The sequence below is a fragment of the Caloenas nicobarica genome, chromosome 1 (assembly GCF_036013445.1).
Source record: "Caloenas nicobarica isolate bCalNic1 chromosome 1, bCalNic1.hap1, whole genome shotgun sequence".
Taxonomy (NCBI): domain Eukaryota; kingdom Metazoa; phylum Chordata; class Aves; order Columbiformes; family Columbidae; genus Caloenas; species Caloenas nicobarica.
This window is the reverse complement of record NC_088245.1, coordinates 189491752-189512752: the sequence shown is the minus strand read 5'-3', so window position 1 is coordinate 189512752 and position 21001 is coordinate 189491752. Positions and strand designations below refer to the sequence as shown.

General features: G+C 39.6%; 1 protein-coding gene across 4 annotated transcripts; it reads right to left on the bottom strand.

The window, feature by feature from the left end:
• Positions 1-956: 956 nt before the first annotated feature.
• Positions 957-18634, bottom strand: SPART (spartin). 4 transcript variants are annotated; one of them, XM_065658628.1, is made up of 10 exons: positions 18496-18629; positions 12253-13085; positions 10978-11175; positions 9864-9968; positions 7944-8073; positions 6964-7158; positions 5833-5991; positions 5669-5759; positions 4678-4738; positions 2499-2588 (listed from the first exon to the last, which is right to left on the bottom strand). In XM_065658628.1, the coding sequence occupies exons 2-9, from the start codon at positions 13081-13083 to the stop codon at positions 4678-4680; spliced, it is 1770 nt and encodes a 589-aa protein (XP_065514700.1). In that variant the 5' UTR covers positions 13084-13085; positions 18496-18629; the 3' UTR covers positions 2499-2588. The 4 variants fall into 4 exon arrangements, with proteins under 4 accessions (XP_065514697.1, XP_065514696.1, XP_065514699.1 ...); XM_065658625.1 differs by lacking the exon at positions 4678-4738 and having other exon boundaries at positions 957-2588; positions 18564-18634; XM_065658624.1 differs by lacking the exon at positions 4678-4738 and having other exon boundaries at positions 957-2588.
• Positions 18635-21001: the final 2367 nt, after the last annotated feature.

Genomic DNA, 21001 nt, shown 5'->3' with positions numbered 1-21001 from the left:
CAGTTCACTCTGTAAACAGCATTAGTAAGACTACTTCTAGGACTGCCACACATCAAAAGATATTCAGTATTCAAAGGAGAAACAAAACCAAGCTGGGAATAGAAAATGAATGCTAAAGGTATGAGGCACAGGGAGCTTAGTGTGTATAGCATATAGAAGCGAGGGCAGAGATAAGGCAGTAAACATGTAGAGGCTGTTGTATATGGTAGAGGAACTGGGGACAAGCATGTGGATTTGCTGTCCAGGGCCAGGTAGCAACAGTTGAACCAGGGCAAGTTCAACAGCGTGGCACTTTCAGCAGTGAGAACTAAGTAAGCTTTGGAAAAATGTGAAAGGGAAGATCATGGATGTATCACACTAAAAACTGTAAAATGGGGTAGGCATTATTAAAAAAAAAATAGCTTTAATCTACTTTGAGACAAATTTGAAAGAATGAGTATATGTGAAGAGAACAACAGTGAATTGAACAGTACAAAACTTGCCTGATACCAATGGCATTTAAATCTTTTTTTCCTCAGTATGCTACAACTTGCTCTCTTGAAACCTGGAACACTTTGATCTTAACTGTTGTTTTAATACAACTTGTTGTTCTGATAGTTTATAGATAGAACTAAAGAGCATAAGCTATATGCAAAACAAAAATGGGAGAAAGAAGATACAAATACGTACATCCCTATTGTAAATGCAGTTGCTAACAACACAAATGCTTTTTCTAGTGTGAAGTCTTTAGCAGCCTTAAACTGGTGACACTTGCTGGTGACAGACTGAAGTAACAGAAATTGTTGTAGTGTATTTTAATGGACCTCTTTAGTTTAAAACACTTTAAGCTCTAATTTATTACCTTGTTTCTATCATAGAAAGACTCCAATACTGTTCTTTTTTTACCTCAGAAGTCCTAGCCTTTCCACTTGCTGCTTGATACAGTAGCTTCACATCATAAAAAGGCCAAGCACAGATTAACCAATTTTAATTTCATCTTTATTTCCATAAATCGAAGTTACACGTCAAGTGGTTAGATCCTTTGTTTCACATTTCTCATCCAAAGTAAACACCTACAGTGGCTACCACAAAATGTGCACCTATTAGTTGTTACTGTATTTTTTCAATCTGATGCAAATATAATTTGCTAACAACCATTTATATTTATTTTCTCCATTTACATGAAATGGAGATAAGTTGTAAATTGATGGTGTTCTCTTTGTTGCAGGTCCAGTCAATATTAGAACGTGTATCAGCTTTAAAACTCAATAATGAATTATTAATTAAGTAGCAGTATAAAAGCATCTCAAGGGTTCCACATATGGAGTTATTTCACACTTCACTAGGAACAGGATGAAAAACCTACATGGTCACATCTATTCTGTTTCACACGCATCTCTTCATTGAAAGGCCTTGTCTTCATACTCTTTAAGGACTTACCTTGTGCAACTATGACTTTAATAGAATAAAGATGCTGACTGTTAGAACTACTTGTTGAAACAAATACATAATTGTCTTCCATTAGGAGGCCATGATATATACTCTGAATCCTTCTGGATTGGCTGAGAAGTACAGAATGCATAGAAGTTCCTAGTGTCCTCTACAGAATGTTTTAACAGAAAAATAATTTATGCAAAAACATACTTATCCTCTCTACACAAAAATCTCAATTTCAAAAAATCTTTGCATATTCCTTAGGGGCCAACTGGAGAATATATTTTTCTATAGTTGTAAGTAGCCTCTTTTAGAAGAAATGCTTGATTATCTTTGGTTTGCTTATATGCTGGATGGAAAAAAAATAGTTTTAAAGGGAATAACTACCTAGTTACCTGAGGTTCATATTTCATTTCTTCTAATATGAACTTTGGACAGGATTAGCTGTTTGGTAGCTGTAAAGGGAAGTTCCCTACAAAACACTGAAACACAAAGCTTATTGTAGTGCATAATAAATAAGACAAGGCTGTTTTAGTAAAACTATTAAAGATGGTTAAAAAACAAAACTAGTAGTCCTATTTGTTCCAGAATTAATAATCCTATTAGTTCTGTATCATCACCTTCTTTACAAAGCATTACAAAAATAGTCACAATAGTATTTCTCTATTAATGCATTATTCCATTTTATATTTTGAAAAAGTGCTTACAGAAGCAAGTTTATGAACTGCAAACTCATATCCTTCCAGTTGTCTAAAGCCCTAATCCAGTTGTTTAAAAGCCTTGTTCAATATGGAACAAAGAATTAAGACAACTTTCATTTTCCTTTCCACGAGTGCCCTCCCTGCTTTTGCATCTTCCTGTCAAACTAAATAAAGGTTGCTTGAGAAGTACACTGTGATTTGTGTTAAATTGCAGATTAGCAATGTGGTTATTTCTAAATAGGAAGTTTCATCTCTGATGTAAGGCTTTGAGAAATACTTCATTGCTTTCATTTTTTGTCTTTCTTCTCACTATCTAATACTTTATACTCATCTAACACAGCATGACCGGTTTCCTTTGCAGTTCTCTTTACAACAGCTTTGATACCAAGATGGTCAATGTTAAATGCTGTCACACCAACGTTGATTGCAGAATTCATGGCATTGTCTGTAGCATGGCCAGCATCTTCTCCATACCTTAAGAAAGATAGTAGTTTTGTAGATAAGTATACTTAGCATTTTTCTCTTCACTAGAATTATTTTGAAAGCAAAATTTTAGGCATTAGCAAGAATAAATAGTAAGCACACAGCATGGATGTGTAAAAAATAAAATTAGAAATTACCAAGCCATTTGAGTAAGGGCTGCTTCTCTATCAGATGGATTATTCTTTAAAGATACCAATATGTTTCTGCCCTTTTTCCTCAAAAAAACCTTCCAGTCTTTCTCCCTTCTTCCCCTCTAGTTTTCAAGAGAAGAGTAGAAGGCTTAGCTATAGAACCGTAAGAATGGTGGCAGGCGGGAGAGGGAGTTGTGTGCAATAAGCCCTTTTCACCTAAATTCTTAGGTAAAATTCCTAATACCTTCTATTCCCCCATGCAAGACCTTACAGCTAGACCCCTGCAGCTGCTAAACCTTCTTTGTCTGTACCATGAGCAACAGCACTGCGGAGGGAGGGCTAACACTGTCTTGTCTTCTCAGCTGTAACAGAAAAGGGGACTGGAGTCACCTCAGGCATATTTTTTTCTCAATTAGTACCACCACTGCCAGAATGGTACTTGGTTAGTACTTGTCCTATACTGCCTTTGCCTGTGTCTACATGGCATAATATGATACTATGTCTGGTGTAACAGCAACACACTGGCACGTTAATTCCAAGTCCCAAAAGCAGGCACACTGAGGTGCTAAAGCAAATCAATCCAGACCATCTAACAGGTCTCCAGGGTACACAGCATTACTGACACAGCTATGCTCATAAGTTGGAGGTAGCAAGGTCCCTAAAAAAAACCCCATGTCATTGTGCAGTGAAAACTTCTCTGAAGTAATGTGGAATTAATACAATGGCAAAGGGGAAGTAGGGAGGAGAGAAAAGAAGTCATAAAACCCCAGAAGCCTCAACAAAGCTATCTTGAGGTTATGATGAAATTAAACCTCAAGTCTCTCCACGGGGCTGTGGGTCCAGAATATGCTTTAGGGGGCAAGTCAGCAGTTTCATATTAATTACTCAAGTGTGAAGAAAGGTCACATCTACCCCAGCAGAGAGAGCGCACTGCAGGAGGACGAGAGTACAGTGAGAGCAGTAACTCCAGCTGTTCTGGGCATCCAGACATTTCCCCAGAGAGCACTGTCATCAGACAAACCAGGCCAAAAGGAAGTATTTCTGGCAGCATCACAATCTCAGCAGTTACCAGAGTTACTTTTCCCTTGCGCTTATGACCAGAGATTCTTTGAGGAACTCAAAATAAGGCTAGAGAGAAGCATAGAATATCAAAGACTCCAAAAATCTACCACATTATTAGTGCAACAGCCATAGCATAGTGGCTGGAACCAACAATTGAACTGAATAAAAAGAATTAGTGCTTTTTTGTTTTGTTTGTAATTTTGATAGAGTAACAGCCTTGAATCACCAATATCTGATTTGCAGATCACAGAATTAATCTCACAGCAGAAGTTCAGTATTTGTCAATTTGATTAGTTATTTCACTCCAGGAACATCATAAGCGAGTTTTATATAACATCAGTAAAATAGGTAACCTCACTTAAAGTGAGACTCTTATCCAATAGAGTTAAACCAACAAGTTCATAATATTTGATAATTGATTTTTCGGTTTGCCTGCCTCAATTGCATAATTTGTAACGTCCTTTTTTTTTTTTTGAAAAAAAAAAAAGTTTGGCAGGTGTAGATAGTACAGTCATTTATATTACTGTAAAAACCCACTAACGTAGTAGTATCATACTTTGGCAGACCTATCGCTTCTGAAGCTTTGTTTTCCCCCAGTTCTGACCAAGATACACATATGACAAGCATCTCTCTATGATTCCATCCACAAAGGCACTGCAGCTAAGTTTTAGCCATTTTTTTGTTGACATAGACACACTGTGATGATACTCCTTTAGCTCATTCACTGAAGTATTTTGAGTGGCAGAAATCTATGTCACTGACACAGAAACCAGCTCCCAAAAGAGAGAGATTATGTAAAATAGTCATACATTTATATAGATCAATTCTAAAGATCAAGTATCAAATATTTTTCAATGGTATTGTCATTAACTGCAACATGTAATTACTTATTGTTTCTCAGTCTCAGTGGCTGTTGACTGCTGATCTCCATATCTCCTATTTTTATATCTAAAACAAAAACATTAATGTGAATTTATGAGAAAAGAGTACCAGCATAAAACCTCCTGACATTGCCACTGAAAACAAACATTACAATAAAGCACCACTGACTAGAACTTCATTATCAGCTGCCTATTTGAAATGCATCACAAGCCCAAATGCTGATCCACTTAATGTTGTATGCTGACATTTACCTTGTCACCTTCTTCTAGTAGCCTGTAGAGCACTTTCCGCAATCCTTTTTAAACATTTTGCTACACTTCTCACCAATTCCATTTAACCTACATGCTTTTGCTTACTCTTCACTTTGTTATACCTACTGCACCTTTTTTGAGGGGTGCATTTCATGTTTTGCAGTTATCTCAATATATTCCCTTATTCTCCAGAGCATCTCCCAGTACATGTACTCAACTTTGTTCTTTCTGTCATTTTAGTAACATCATCTTAATCCCAAATGTTACTGTCCTTTCCCCCCACTATCTTTTTCTAAGAACATCTGTATTTCACAAATTGAAGCTATCCTATCATTGCTAATTTATGCCTTAGATTTCCTTGCACAATATCCTTTGCTGATAGTTGAAGTTCTTCCATTTTTTTTTCAAATTTAGCTAAGTTTACATAAATTCAGGATCAAAGCTGAGACGTTTAAACCAGTAACTTTTTTCATAATGACATTATACTGTAGAAGAAAGATATAGATCTGAATAGTATTTGTAACACAGAGCTAAACCACAAACATTTACTCATTTCATATTTTTACTTACAGAAGGTGCTTTTTACTGTGCACTTAGCAAGCTTATTGTGGGCTGCATAATTAGAGCAAAGCAGGTATTTCAGTTAGCTTCCCTGTACTTTCATAAGCTTTTTTCTTTTTTTGCCAGGATTCAAACATAACAACAGTATGTTGTAGAAGATGAAACCAACAAAAACATAACTTACTTGTATTTGACAGTTTTTACAGTCTCAGTTGAAACACTTTTAGCAATGCACTTAGCTGCACTTTCTAAACCTTGCCACACTGTTGAAAATCCTGTAAAAATAAATAGCTTATTTGAGTTCATAGCATTGAAAAGTATTAAAAACATATAAGGAATTTTCATTACCTTGAACTCCACTTGCTGCTACCACCAGAGCACCATCAAAAGTGGATTTGCCATCTTTATCTTTCTTAAGGGATTCTGGAACTAATTTGCTGCCGTGCTTCTTCACATGTGGAGCCAGCTCCCTTCCGACACAGCTTGCTATAGAACATACTCCCTCAACTACCATAAAACAATAGTATACAGATTATTTAGTAAGAATAGAACATCTTTCTTTAAAAGTCCTTACTCCTAATTAAAAGTAAGTTTCACTGAAGTCTTAAGTGTTGCTTCTATTTAAATATGCTTATTTGAAAGACAGATTTTAATCCACGCCTGAGTACCCAAGCGATAGCAAAGCAACCTTATTTTTCAGATTCTGCACAGCTCTAATCCCTAAGAAACAAATAAGGTTTGTCTTATGGCTAAAGAGCACTTAAAAAGAAATACATACACTCCCAATTTCAAGAAACTGTTTTCGTTGCTTTGTTATCCCAAACTCACAGATAGGGAATAGGCTGTGTTTCTTTCCTGACCTGTCTTTTGGAGAAGTCTTTCTCACAACCACTCCAGCTCCTCAAAGTATTTTTATAACATTCAGCACAATTTGCTTTTAAGTTTGTATAAGTCACTGGACACTAAATATAAACATCAATGCAAATAAATAACAGAATGAAGTTACTAACAGCAGCTAGGGTTACCATGCGCCTCTAAGCACCAAGCCATTTCTATCTGGAAGTTTATACACAGTCTAAGAGATTTGTTGCAGGTGTGCGTATTTATAGGCATCCGCACACACATATTCTCTAGTGGTACAATATGTATGTTAGCAACCAGTGACAGTACAGCTTTGAAAATACATAGTTATCAACTTAAGAAAGAGACCATTCTGTCTGAAACTTAGAAAAGCATGACAAACTTAAGACTGTACAGACTATTATTCTGGGAAAGAAAAAGATGCCTCAAGGCCATATAATAACTGCTAGTCCTAAAGCATCTCTCTCACAGGAGATAACTAGGCACAAACTACTGATCACTGGATTTCATCAGGTCAATCCCTTCCCTAGCTCACTGGCAAGAGAAACCAGCTCTCATTTTACAAAAGATTTATTATTTAAGGCAAAATATAATATACTGTGAGATGGAAATTTTTACCTAAGAATTGGCTGACTTTCACAGCTCCGCCAGTAGCCTGTTTTGCTACATGAAGCCCCTTTGCTACAGTTGGGTTGACTTCCAGAGGTTTTTCTTCTGGTTGAATGTGTTCTCGCAGTTTAGAAGCTCCTTTGTGGATAGCTTTACCAGTATATTCTGCTCCTTTCATTAGGCCCCAGCTTACCCAAGATGCACCTTCAAGACAAAAATTCTGTTTCTTTGAATGTACAATTTTAAAGACAATTATTCCTACAGCTCTCCCTCCTCTGTCTCTCCAACACTGACTTTAGAAACATCCCTGATTACGGTGTCTGCAATTATTCTCTTCCCTGAATGGGCCAGCATGAATTCCTGCAGTGATTTCTGCTCCTACGCAACCCACATTTTTTCAGTTCACTTTAATACCGCCAGCCCTCATCCAAATGTCAGCTTAATACAAACACTCGTTTTTTTAATAGATATCCAAGCCCCAGCTGGGTCAGAAGCGATAAAACTGCACATCTCAATGCTATTAACATTCTGAAAATGTACAACCCAACCCTCTAGCCGTCCTAGCAGACTGATACTTATTACAATCAGCAGGTGGTTCTTAGTATTTTCCAAAGGTTCTCAGAGGAAAAAAAAAAAAAGTTAATCGACAGAAATCACAATAGATGCCTGCTTCAATATAACTGCTCATACAGGAGTAAAACTGTTCTGTCACAGTGGTTTGAATCATAAGGGGTCATATCCTACCATACAGTCAAGTGAGGAGCCTAACTCACTTGCAATGAACAGGACTGTTGGCAATGGATTTCAATTCTGCACTGTTTTCATAGAGCCCACCAAAGTATCCCTGAGATGATTACAACTGGAACCAGTGAACAACTACTTCCGACCACTCAGCTTCTACCAGCACACATGAATTTAGGTGAAAATGCTGTTTTAAATGGTACTCACAGACGTTTATATTCAACACACGCCTCTTATTACAATGGTACCTGACAAGATTCCGTGGGCAACTCTCTCACTCCATTCTGGCAACTCTTTCTGATTTTCTGCTCCTTCAGGTTCTGGTTGGATACGTACAGTCTCAGGCAAGTTAATGGCATCACCAGAGGCTTCGGAAGGCTAACAAGTGAAAGTAAACATCTGAGAATCTACTTTGCAAAGTATTATCAGGATTTCTGTTGTAAATGTTTTAGATCACACAGATATATTATCAGAAAATGGTAATGCTATGTATACCTTGGGTAAGTGTACAGAAATGCAGTGGAAATTAGTGATTCAGTTACTTTTGTATAGAAATGCTATGCATTCAAAAAAAACGTATCAGACTGCTCAGCATTTTCTGAACACTTTCTTCATCCAGATACAATGAAATGACTTGCATGCTGACATGGCCATATGGTCGAGTAACTAAGTAGGGAAAACTTAACAGTACAAGTTAACTAGCAAAAAACGGGAAGAGACTTGTCCATCTATCACTTTCATCTTCTCAGAGGGAAGTCAACTCTGTTATTCAGTATGGGAACTGCAGTCCAGCTGCATTAAAAGAATGCAGCTGTTCTGGTTGTTTTGCTCCTTATCCTTCCCTCCCAAATTCAAAAATAAAGGAGATTATTCACTCTATGTGCTGTTGATGCTTTTGCAGACTGGCACAGCCAAGGAACGCAGCAAGCTGTGCATGATGCTGCTCCTCATTTAAAAGTTGGGTGGATAGGTTCCATGTGATTTCTTGTCAAACGAGAGTTGCTGGAGTAGACATTATTCAAACATAGCAACCACCACCAGAGTCTGGTTAGTGCTTTCGAAAAGTGTTACATCACTTTACACTGTTCACAGACAATGCGTAATTGAACTTTAATTAGAGAAAGCAAAAAAATAAAAGACTTCGGGTTTTTTTTTGGGATTCTAGGATTTTTTAGGATTCCCAATGTAAAAAAATAAACATTTCATATGATTGAAAACACTGCTAGCTAATGAGAGACAGTACAAAAAACCTTTTAGTTTAGTCTAGAAGAGTCTATATGAAAGCAATCATAAATGAAACCTATTAACAGAATAAAATACACAATATAGAATAATATTTGATATTGCATGGAATTCTTAGATTCCTCTGAAATATTTACTGGAAATAAAAGTAGGGTATTGCACAAAGATGGCTGTTGCAGACAAAAGAGAAAAAAAAACACCAACCAAAACAAAAACACACCCCTCCAAACAACATTAATAGAAAAGAGTAGATTAACTCTTGGAAAGTTGCCAGATTGACAATGTATCCCTGACTAGTACTATATCATTTAGGGCTTGACAACACTGTGAAATGTCATGTTTAAAAAACATCTTTAGCATGTGACCAAAACACTTGAGGGCTGGGCAGGAAAAATGACCACAACTATAACTAAAACAACAACAAAATTGAAAAGAAAAAAACTAACAAAAACACAACACCAAACCACTGAAGTATGTGCCAGGTATAATTTAGTTACACCACAGTTTGGATCATTATGCAGAAAAACATTCAACAAGACTTCCAAGGCTTTTTCTAAGGACCAGAAATGGGTTCTCTAATAAGATAGGTGACTCTGTACTAGAATTACATTAAATATACTTGTTAATTAGATCCTCATGAGTACTATATAAAACAGACACATTAAATGGCCATCAGACTAGGGTTTGAAATATTTGTGCTCTATCACAAAGTTTTTAAAACTCCAGAAATATGCTACTGATTAGCAAAATATGGTAGCCTGCAGTAACTGAACCAGCTCTTAACAAACAAACAAAAAATTAAAAATCACAAAGCACAGCATACATTGCTGCTTTCAACCAAGTCTGGAATCTCAGCAGTTCTAACAAGTACTTCAGTGACTCTTTTTTTTACTATAAAATTTTGGAATCATTGTCCTGGAATTTACCTGGACTTTGTGGACAGACATCTGTTTAAATTTATCTTCAAAATGTGCTCTCTCAGTTGCTGGGAGCTCTGAAGATAACCCTACTCTCTCATGGGATCCTGGCACCTGTGACATCGTAGCAGGGAACATTAACAAAAACATGGAATTTCAGGACAACAAAAAACTAATGAGATATCCAATCCGAACTACTTCTACGCAGGAGAAATAATAGAATTTTATCCAGTAAGCCCTGCATTGACAGATCACAATTCTGTAGTACTTTTAAGTAAAAATTAGTGGTCTCCAGTGCTAGTGAAATTCCCTGCTGAACTCAAGAGGATTTATAACGTAGCAGAACTCCACCCACATCCTATGCTGCAAACTGGTCCTTCATCATGACTCTCTTCAGAATCTTGTTGAATCACCAAGCGTTATCTTTCATGAAAAGATATAATCTTCCTATAAGCTTTTAAGTAGTTATTGATTACCATTCTTCCTGAAATGGTGCTCCAGTGCTCTTACAGTAACATTTTTCACCTCTGTTTCAGTCATCATTATCTTACTGCACCTTTGTTAGACTATGGGTTTTTTCTATTTTCTCTATCTGTTAATATCTTACTGCAGTAAGGCACTAGATTTATCTATTTTGAGATTCCATTTGAAGGTAGATTTTTGAGGTACATGCTATTTTCACAGGTCTTCTCTGAAGGATTAACAATTTTGAACTGTAAACACATTTGGGCCAAATATTCCAAGAATGGCATCATCAAAACTACACAGAGATGGTGTGCATGTGTGTGCACACATACAGGAAAAAACATGCTTTCTCCTGAACATAAAATTTCATTCTGGGTCCTATGTTCTCTTCTGGAAAAATACAGAAAATATACAAAGTGGTCTCCAATTCCCCTCTGTGCTTACAATTTAGTATTTTAAAATTTCTGTCCTCCCGCCTCACAGGGCCTACAGTTTTATTAGTAGGTTGCTTCATCTTGGCTACTTTATTTCTCACTGGTGAGCTTACCAAGCAAGACACAGAACTTCGCAATTTTACACAACTAAATGTAAACAGGAGAATATAATGATCATCTCCACCTTTCCTTTTTAGCTTCAAAAAGGCAGCCCAGGAATTTACCTGGATGCGAAGGTCAGACATCTGTTTTAAGAGATCTTCGAACAGCTCTCTGTCAGCTGCTGGGAGTTCTGAAGACAACACTACTCCCACGTAGGACCCTGGTATCTGAGACATCGCATCAGGGAACATGTAGACTCCAGTATTGCAACACAGAACAGGAGACTGGTTACACATTAGAGGATACAACCAGTCACAAACCTAGAAAAGAGAAGTACATAAAGGAATTAAAGGATATTTTTAAAAAGAAAGGCAGGCAGAATGTACTGATAAGCACCACAAACTTGATTTTCCATATAGTAAGAAAGTTAAAATGCCTTAAGCCATCTTCAAACAAACAAATCCACATGACTGTGGAAATATTCTTGATTATTTCTGACAGTCTAACATAGAGAAAATACTAATTTTCACAGGACTTAAATTCAGGCTGGTAGCCTCTTAACTGAGGTCTAGTCTTGGGCCCAGGTGTAGAAACAGATGAAACACACTACCAAACAACTCAGCATTCACAGCACCTGTAACTTCCTGTAGATCTCAGGACAGGTTTGTACAATAGGATAATGAGAACTTATGGCTGTTGCTGGTAAACTATTGAAGGCTGCTAACACAGGTGGAGGTGAATCAGCTGACCCAAAACCATGAAGCGTTTTTTGTTTGTTCCTCCAAATTTCCCTTTTGCTGATGAGACTTCCAACAGCCAGTCTTAGCAGCAACAAGGAGACCGAAAGTCAGAAACGAGTCCAGAAACACAATGTACGTTACAGAACATGCCCACGCGAAGCAAGTACAGACTGAAAAAATCCAAATAGTACATCATCATTTATAGTTCAGAGTCTGGATTAACATGGGCCTCCGCATTCCCAATTATCAGTTGTCCTAACTGCAGTACCTTATCACTAGTTGAGACTGAAGTGGGCAGTGCACAAGCCCATTTTACACTGACATGTTACAATACGTGAATCAACATGTCTTCTCTATGTAAGGAAAGGAAAGTTAATTCTATGAAATGAAAAGATATGTTAAATCAACTCCTTTAGAAAATGGAATTCACCAGAACAGTCAGCACTCAACAACCTCGTGAAGACACAGAGGTGATTTTTGCAGAAAAAGTCATAAAAGAGCGTATGTGTAGAAAACCATCTTTCCAACAGCTATAACATCCTTCGTATGATCACAGAGATTTAGGGTCAGAAGAGCGAGAACTCAAGAAGATTGCCTTTTAAAGTTTTATGACAGTTCTTAAAATTTAAATAGAGGAGAAAATTATTTTGCTGTTACCTGAAGAAATGCAGGTGGACGATTCTGGGCTGTCTCACTATCTGCATCCAAGAACTTCACAATGCGTAGATATCCAGGGTACGAAGGAGCACTAACCTGCCCATCAGGAGTCACGAAGAACAGCTGTACTCCTCGGGGAATCAAGATCAGCTCATCTGCATCCACTCCCAGGTTTTCAAGGGGAGGTGGCTGAGTACACTTACTGTAGTAGTCCTCACCTACAGAAGAAAACTCCCCAGAGTCCGTGCCATAAGACACAGTAAAATGGCCATTGGTAGCTTGAGGAGTATAGGCAGGAGGTGCTTCATTTGGCAGACAAAGAGGTTTTGCAGGTGATGGACTCATAGCTGGAATTTGTCCCTGGCTCACAGTTGCAACACTTCCATCTGCTGTGGGCAGCTGACTTGGTACCAACAGAGAATTAGGGGCTGGTGGTCTTTCTGGTTTTTCTTTGGAAGGAATGGATGGGTATAACTCGGGTACCCCAGCAGGGGCACCCATGGCAGCAGGGCTTGCTTGTACAGGTGAGATGTTTTGATCTAGAATGCTGAGTCGAGTGTGAACATTTTGGAGGGTCTCCCTCATCTTCTGTTGCATTTGCCTCGCAGACTCCCACTGGGACCCTACACATGTAGGACCCTGTGATGGAATGCTAACCCCTCGGAGCAAGTGCTCAAGCCCCTGCTTATAGTAACTTCTTGCCTCTTCCTTCTGTCCCAGTTCATCTGTATTCAGTCCTTTATTGATAAAAATAAAGGCTTTCCTGTACTCTTCATTAATAGCTTTAATATTTGCATCTTCTTGCATAACTGGATCCTGCAGTTGTTCCATTACTGCAAATGAGAAAAATTAGTCAGAATATTCATAGATGAAGCCAAATAAAGTTTACCTTAGAACAAAATGCCTTTTAATTGGTTTCTAATTACGATCATACTGCATGTAGTGGCAGAAAGCTTTCTAGTTGCTTGGTACAGCATTTGATATGCTATGGTTAAGTCCTACTGACGTTCAGATTTAGAATACATGATTCCAAGGCCGAAAGGAATTTATAATCATCACATCCAGTTACATCACAGACATGTATTTCTTAAAAGATAAATATGAGAAGAATATGGACACGCCTCATAATACTTTTTAAGTTGAGAAGTTTAATAAGATCAGTACCAAACAGTGGAGTAAAAATAATAACAATAATAACAACAACAACTTTACTTTCAATAGTATTTAAATAGTATTTCAGTGGTATTTTAAAAAAATCTCTAAGGTATAAAAAAAATCAGTTAACATTTTGTCTATTTAAATAAAGGCTGAACTTACAAACTCAGTACATTTTTATTTAAATAATTTAAGGGAGAGCACACAACAGATTTAAACAAATCACGGTAAACTTCAACTAACATCAACACACAGATCTGGGAAGAAATACTTAAAATAGTTCACGGTGTGTTTTACAAAATGAAAACAGGGAATCACTTCTTTCCTTTACAGTGTTTATAAAGTGAGAACAAAGTGTTTTCCTTCCCTTGCTCCCCAGGTGACAAAAACTTGAAATAATATGTACAAAAGGTTGCAGGTTCTATGTCTGTTTTGGATTGTATTCCTCAAAGTGCCTCATGTTTATTTGAACAAGTGACAAGCAGAAAAGAATCCAATAGGTTTATTTGAACTCTAAAATATTTTTTAAAAATCACTGTTTTAACTGAATGCAGATCTTCAGTCTTGGCCCAATGCAGGAAATACAAATCGTTCTTGGCCTAAGAGAGTGTTTACAACACACGATGTAAAAAATTCCAGTGGATTTTTTTGCTGACAGTGTTGAGAGGCATTGTCAATTCAGAAAAATCAAGTTATTATATTAGAAGAGAATAATGATCGTGGACAACAAAAATGGGATACTATATAAAAATGAAAGTCATGCATTTTCAAGAAAAACAATGATTCTCGTCTGTAAGCTGGATGGAAGAAAGGAGAAAAATCTAGAGACATATGTCAGTCACAATGATAGCAAGCTACAAAAAACATGGGGGTAGGTAAAATCCAAAGTTCAAAAATAAAAATATTTCCATTACACATATAGAAGCATTAATGCCAGTGTACACAGCATTAGTGAGACCTCACACAACGTTGAGCCACATTCAGGGAAGCTGCACCAGAATGGGAAGAGGTGTCCAGAAGGTCACTGATTTGTTCTGGTCAGTCAATTATTTTTCCTTAAAGAGAGGTAACTTTGGCTTATGAAGCCAATAAACCAAAGGCTAAGAGATTGGATTAGTCTCTATAAATATACTGGGTGAAAAGAAGAAAGTACATCAGGGAAGAAGACAAGAACTATTGAAATCCGAACTTTTAATAAAATCCTGAAATAGTACCTACACTTAAGTTTACTTAATATCTCTTCTTGTTTTAGTGTATTAATAAAAATAAATACATAAATATATATAATATCTGGAAAATATCCTTCCTCTACTCCAACAAAGAGAAACTTAAGTAGTGCAGGTCATGAAATTATTTTAATGAGGCAAAGCCAGAATGCTGTGCTCTACTCCCACAACCTTTATGATCAAAATTCAGCTAACACTTACATGACTGATGCATTTGCAGCCACATGGCAGAAGTGCCATGTAATCTGGAACGCATCTGTATTTTTATGGTGTGACAGAATCCAATTTCAAGCAAAAGACAATATGAGTGATTTCAGTCCAATGACAGACACGTCACTAGGAATACAACAGAGATGGCGTGAGAAGGCAGCCCACATGGAGCAGATCAGCAGGGACTCAGGCCACCAGGCTCGCTGCCCATTCCCCATCACAAAAAACAAATCTTGGGCTGGAAGATTTTTCTGGTTGATTGTAATCACTCACTGCCAACAGGCTCAGCATTTTTTATTTAAGCTGAAGAACAACACTGGCGTAAGAATAAGCATGTATTTAATAACCACCAGGGAGATCAAGCTTAGAAGTTATAAGCATGCTTCTGACCAGCACAACAGCAAGCAATTAGAATAAGAGTAATTGGAAAGAATTCTTAACAAGTTTGTGAATAAAGGTGGATCCTGACATGAAAGATTGTACTTAACCATGTCATATATTTTATGATTAACCATTTAAAATTAACCATTTAATATATGCATAGTTAAAGTACTTGCTAGCAAAAAAACCTAGGGACTCTCAAACCACACCATCTTGTGTCAACACTTGTATTTACTAATGAAAAATCCATTTTTCCTTTTAAGAAGTGTATAAAGGGGAAAACCAATTTAACAGTAAAGAATTATAATTGTAGGTTTCCCAAACACAGAAAACGTTTAGAAGACTGAGAAAAGCAGACCTGAGTTTAACCTAAGATCACAGTTTAGTTCTTTATAAGCAAAATTTAATGTTTTGACATTTTTAGTGCCTGTGAATCCAATTCCGTAACAGGTCCTTTCTTAAGGCTTTAAATAAACAATCCATCTGTGTGAACGCAATTGCAGTACCATAGTCTACTTTGCCCCATGTTTTTTGGTTTTGCTAAAGAAGGCTAAAGCAAAGACACAGATTTTAAAAAATTATTTTGCTAGTGATTGTTAGAATATAGCAAGTCATCAAGTGAAATCCTAAAGTCATAGCTACATTTCAACTTAATTATTAATTTACTATTCACTGTATGCTTGTCATACTGTCAACACCACTATTCTTGCTAAAGCTCAGGCTTTATTGACACTAGAAAAGGCCTGTAAGAAAATGGAGATGTCAGCATGATCAGTGCATATACAGCACTAGTTCATTGCCATGCGTGGCATGGCAGAGATACAAAAGCTAAGTCAGCAATTCAGAAGAGTGGGAGTGTTACAACTTATCTCCGATTGTTTGAAACATCCCAAGTTTGCAGTATATGTACAGTATAGTTACCACCAAACTATGCATTTAGGTGGCACAGCACTTGGAAAAGGAAGAAGGAGTTCACAGTAGATTTTAAGCTTATGATAACTAAAAGCCTTAACAACTGAATTTAATCCTTATTTATTAAAATTAATACAAAATAACAGATGGTATAAAGCAAATAAGCCAGCTTGATTGCTCCCTCCCAACACAAGAAAAAATATTCTCTGAAACAGAACATTTAAGTAGTAATCTGATCATATGCAAGGAAGATCCTCTGTCATTAATGTTTTCAATGTATGTTCTTAATATAGTATTTAAGTGCCCTGCATGTTTTCATATTTGCCTGTAATCCATTTCTATACAATGCAGAGTATTATTTCCTCTGTTTTAAAGCTAGAATGAATTCCAAAATGTATATTACTAAATGCAAGGATGCCGCAAACCAACCTAAAGTCCTATGGTTGGTAGAGAATGGCTTAGTGCTAAGTAACATTTAGAGGAACTTGTCTTGGAGATAACTGGTCCAAAATAGAGCTAAGAAAAGAGCTAACGGGCACTGTAGATAATCACAGATGAATCCAGTGCTTGAGCTCATTCATTGGCTCTCTTCCCTTTATCAGCACAGATATATTCTGTGGTTTAAACTGACTTGACCAAGGGAGGCTACAGTGCAACAGGGAAACTTGAGTTCTATTCAATATTGTGAGCTAACGCCTCAGCTACCTGCCTGACCATCCTTCCTCTGCAGCAGCAAACCCCAGTTCATTAAAAAATAATGTATATTTTAAAAAAAACATACAGCTTACTGGTGGATCTTACTGGCAGAAGGTAAACACAAATCCTAAAGCTTATTAAGAGGATTAAATATCCTGACTGACAGAGGTAGGACACTCTTTTCAACTCACTATTTTTGAAACCTGGGGGATGCAGCGGGGGGAAGCAAAACCAAAACAAAACCCATAATCCAAGAACTCTTCCTATAAGACAACTGTTTTTTCTATCAGCCATTGATTTCAAAGATGAAGATAAAGGAGAACTACCACACAGAATTATTTAAGCCTTACTTATGTAGGGAAAGAGCAATTAAGAAAGTATAAGTAACTTCCAGTAATCTAGAAAACAAAACCAAATGTTATAAAGGATTTAAATTAATACAGGCCAGGTACTTGCTAATAAATTTACAGGGTATTGCTTTTAGTTTATTTATATTTGTTTGTTTAAAATGACCTTTAAATTTTTCATTAAGTGGTGGCCTACTGCTAATTTTTAAGCACCTGAGACTAAATATCAAAGACCAGACAACAGAGAAAGTCAGTGATCTGATCTGACACGGTAATTCCTATTCTCTTAAAATTACCGAAGACTTCACTAAACTCCTATCTTCTGACATTTCAACCTACACCATCTTCTCAGGTCGGTATCCTCACACCTACATTCACTCAGACAGTATGTCTAGTTTTCCTCCTCTCGGTATTACTGCTGTCTGAAGACATTTTTGTCCAAATAAATGAACTTTCTTCCTGACTCCTTGGTCTGTATTTTCATCACATGGTCTCAATGCAGAGCTTTTAGGCTTTATGTGCCTACTGAGCGCTTCTCTAAAAAGGAGAAACCAGCAGGGTAGACAATTGCCTTCGTCACGCAGTTATGCTGTCTTTTACCGCACCAAAGCACAAAGCCATTGTCACCATCTACCATTCTGTGGCCAAAGATTCTAACGATATCACTGAAAATGCAGTGTTATGCAAGATTGCTATTTAATACTTTTTAATTAGCAGTGTGCCTGCCAGTCTCTGATCATTGCCAACAGGATTTCTCCACACACACTAACAACTCAAGCCCAAACTGTCTGACATTAATCTTTCAAGAAAAACACAATGAGTAGCTTACCAAAGTATTTTGGCAATTAACTTCTCAGTTCCACAAGGAGACACTAAAAAGTTCATTTATTACCGTGCCTACTTTAACCTGGCCTGTCCACACCCCCCTGCATCCCTCCCCGGCACCAGCACTGGCGGCACCTCGGTCGCCAGCAGCTCCGGCGCGGCCCGCCCCGCAGTGCCGGCAGTGGGGCTCCGGGCGCCCTCCCCGTCAGCCCGACCCCGGGGTGCACCCCCGCCGCCCGGCCCCAGGCGCCTGGGCAGGGACAGGGAACGAGCCACCCGGGCGCCTGTCACCACCCACCGGGCCCTGCACAGGCCCACGTCCCGGCTCCCCGCCGCGCACGCTGCCACCCCGGCCCCGCCATCCCCGCAACGCTGCCTCAGCTTCGGGACGCCGCCCGCCACCGCCCGGGGGCAGCCGAGGCGGCGGCCGCGCTGCGGTGCCCACCCCGCGACCTCCCGCCTGCCCGCCCCGCGCGAACAAGCCGCCTCACCGCGGCCCGCCGGCTCCGCACGGAGGCCCCGCCGACCCGAGATGGCCCAACCCCGCGGCCGCGCTCACCGAGGCGGCCCCGCTCGCCGAGCCCCGCCGCGCCCGGCCCGCCTGCGCCACCGCCTCCCGGGTCAGGCGGCAGCGGGCGGGGCCGCCGGCACGCGACTGTGACGTCACAGAGCGCCCGTTGGCGGCGCGCGCGGGGCGGGCCAGTGCTGAGGGAGCGGCCGCTGCAGGGCGGGATCTTCGGCAAGGGGGGGCGGGGAGCGCGAGCGCGGCGGCGTGAGGGACCCGAGGCGGGGGTGGGGTCGGGAGGCGTGAGGAGAATCGCGGAATGTCAGGGATTGGAAGGGACCTCGAAAGATCGTCTAGTCCACTCCCCCTGCCAGAGCAGGAACACCCAGATGAGGTTACACAGGAAGGTGTCCAGGCGGGTTTTGAATGTCTCCAGAGAAGGAGACTCCGCAGCCTCCCTGGGCAGCCTGTTCCAGTGCTCCATCACTCTCACCCTGAAGAAGTTTCTTCTCAAATTTAAATGAAACCTCATGTGTTCCAGTTTATACCCGTTGCCCCTTGTCCTTTCATTGGTTGTCACTGAGAAGAGCCTGGCTCCATCCTCGTGCCACTCACCCTTTACGTATTTATAAACATCAATGAGGTCACCCCTCAGTCTCCTCTTCTCCAAGCTAAAGAGACCCAGCTCCCTCAGCCTTTCCTCATAAGGGAGATGCTCCACTCCCTTCATCATCTTTGTGGCCCTGCGCTGGACTCTCTCCAGCAGCTCCCTGTCCTTCTTGAACTGAGGGGCCCAGAACTGGGCACAGTATTCCAGATGAGGTCTCACCAGGGCAGAGTAGAGGACAAGGGGTGCTGCAGGGAGCTGCAGCGCACTGGGGGCGCTCTGATTAGTTATAGCAGCTTGATTCTCTCGGTGATAACTAATAAAGGTGTTCCAGAAACATCGGTTATGATCCTTGTTCTCTCTCAACTCGTTCTCCCATCAGGAAAAAGGGGGACACGCTGTCCCGCCCGGCAGCAGCAGCGCTGGCTGCGGCACTGGGCCCAGCTGGTTTGTCAGCAGCTGCCTGGGGGCGGGAGATGGTGAAATGGGAAATACCTGGTGCCTGACAGCAGGCTCCTTGCTGGGCTGCCCAAAATGCAAGGGTATCGGCTGTAAGTGGGGCTTCTTGTTATATAATTGACATCAGTATTCATGAATGGCAAAATAAGGCCTAAAACCTACCATTCTGAAGCTTGAAGTGTCCCTTTTTATGTCACGTTTCAGATTTCATTTTGACTATTACTTTGATTGTGACAAAATGACTGACTGCTCTGCTCGAGGAGATGCCGTGTTTGCAGAGGGGCTGTCTCCAGACAAGGCTCGTTCCGAAACCTGGGGCAGGTGGGCTGGCTGCTTATCTGTGACAGGGGGCACTGGTGGTGTGAAAAAAATGGAAGAAAAATGTTCTCACCAAATTTCCAGCCTTGGAACGCAAACACTCATGTTCTCAGTGAAACTTCAGCTTCTCAGTGAAACTTCAGCTTCTCAGTGAAACAGGTTCTAGAATTTCTGAATTTAATCTGGCAGTATATTATTTATTTGCCAGCTTCATAATCAATGCTAAAAATCTTCTGCAGCTTGACTTTCACACAGAAAATTTCTAACCATGCCAAATCTAGCAAAGGTACATCCATGGTGCACGGTTCTTTACTGTTAGGAAATACAGACTGCCTTACCTTATTGAACTGTTTGGTATATTGCTTATATAGAACTTGCTTAGAAACTGCTTGTATAGAACTTGCTTAGAATAACTCGCTTAACATAAGTAACCAAGTTTGCTTAGGCTGCAAGCTGTGAACTTTTGAACCTTCCACTTAATTAAGCCAAGGAAGGCCTCAGAGCCGGTTCAAGCTTGAAGATAAGGCGAGCTTCTGATTGTTGACAGGAGTTGCATCCCCGGAAACAGGTAAAGGAATGGAACAGCATGTTTAAAGAAAATGAGAAATAGAAGAATGTTTCAGTTATTGCCCAGGACTTATTTTTCTCCCCAAGCCACAGCTACAAAACAACTGAAGGACAGGACTTAGACTGATGTCTAGTCTGATCAGTAAAAGAGATAGGAAATGGCCCACCTGATGAAAATTAAGAGATCCAAAGTGGAACGGGGAGACTCCAGACTCTAATTTTACAATTGGCCTGAACCGATGCCTGAGGGGTGAGAAGTTTAGATTGTAAGGGTATAATTGCCCAGGGTTTTCTTTGCTGTGGGGTCCCTCTTCCAGAGGCTCCCAGCTTGAGCTGCTCTGTGCTGCACCTTACAGATAAATTATTTCTTTAAGAAGCATTTCTGGAATCCATGCCTGAGGCTCTGCTTCAGGAAACCTAAGGAAAATAAACTTCCTTAACAATTATCTGAACTAGCTCTTCCAGAACTTGCTGAGTGCCAGCCCTGTTGGGACTAATGAACTTGCTTTCTCAGGTGCTGTCATGTGTATGCTGATCATGA

Coding starts and splice junctions, on each gene's coding strand:
- SPART (XM_065658625.1), bottom strand. CDS start 13,083: ATGGAACAACTGCAGGATCCAGTTATGCAAGAAGATGCAAATATTAAA. Junction 5,992..6,963: donor GAAAGTCAGCCAATTCTTAG/GTAAAAATTTCC, acceptor GTTTTATGGTAG/TTGAGGGAGTATGTTCTATA. Junction 2,589..5,668: donor GTAAAAACTGTCAAATACAA/GTAAGTTATGTT, acceptor ATCTTTCTTAAG/GTATGGAGAAGATGCTGGCC.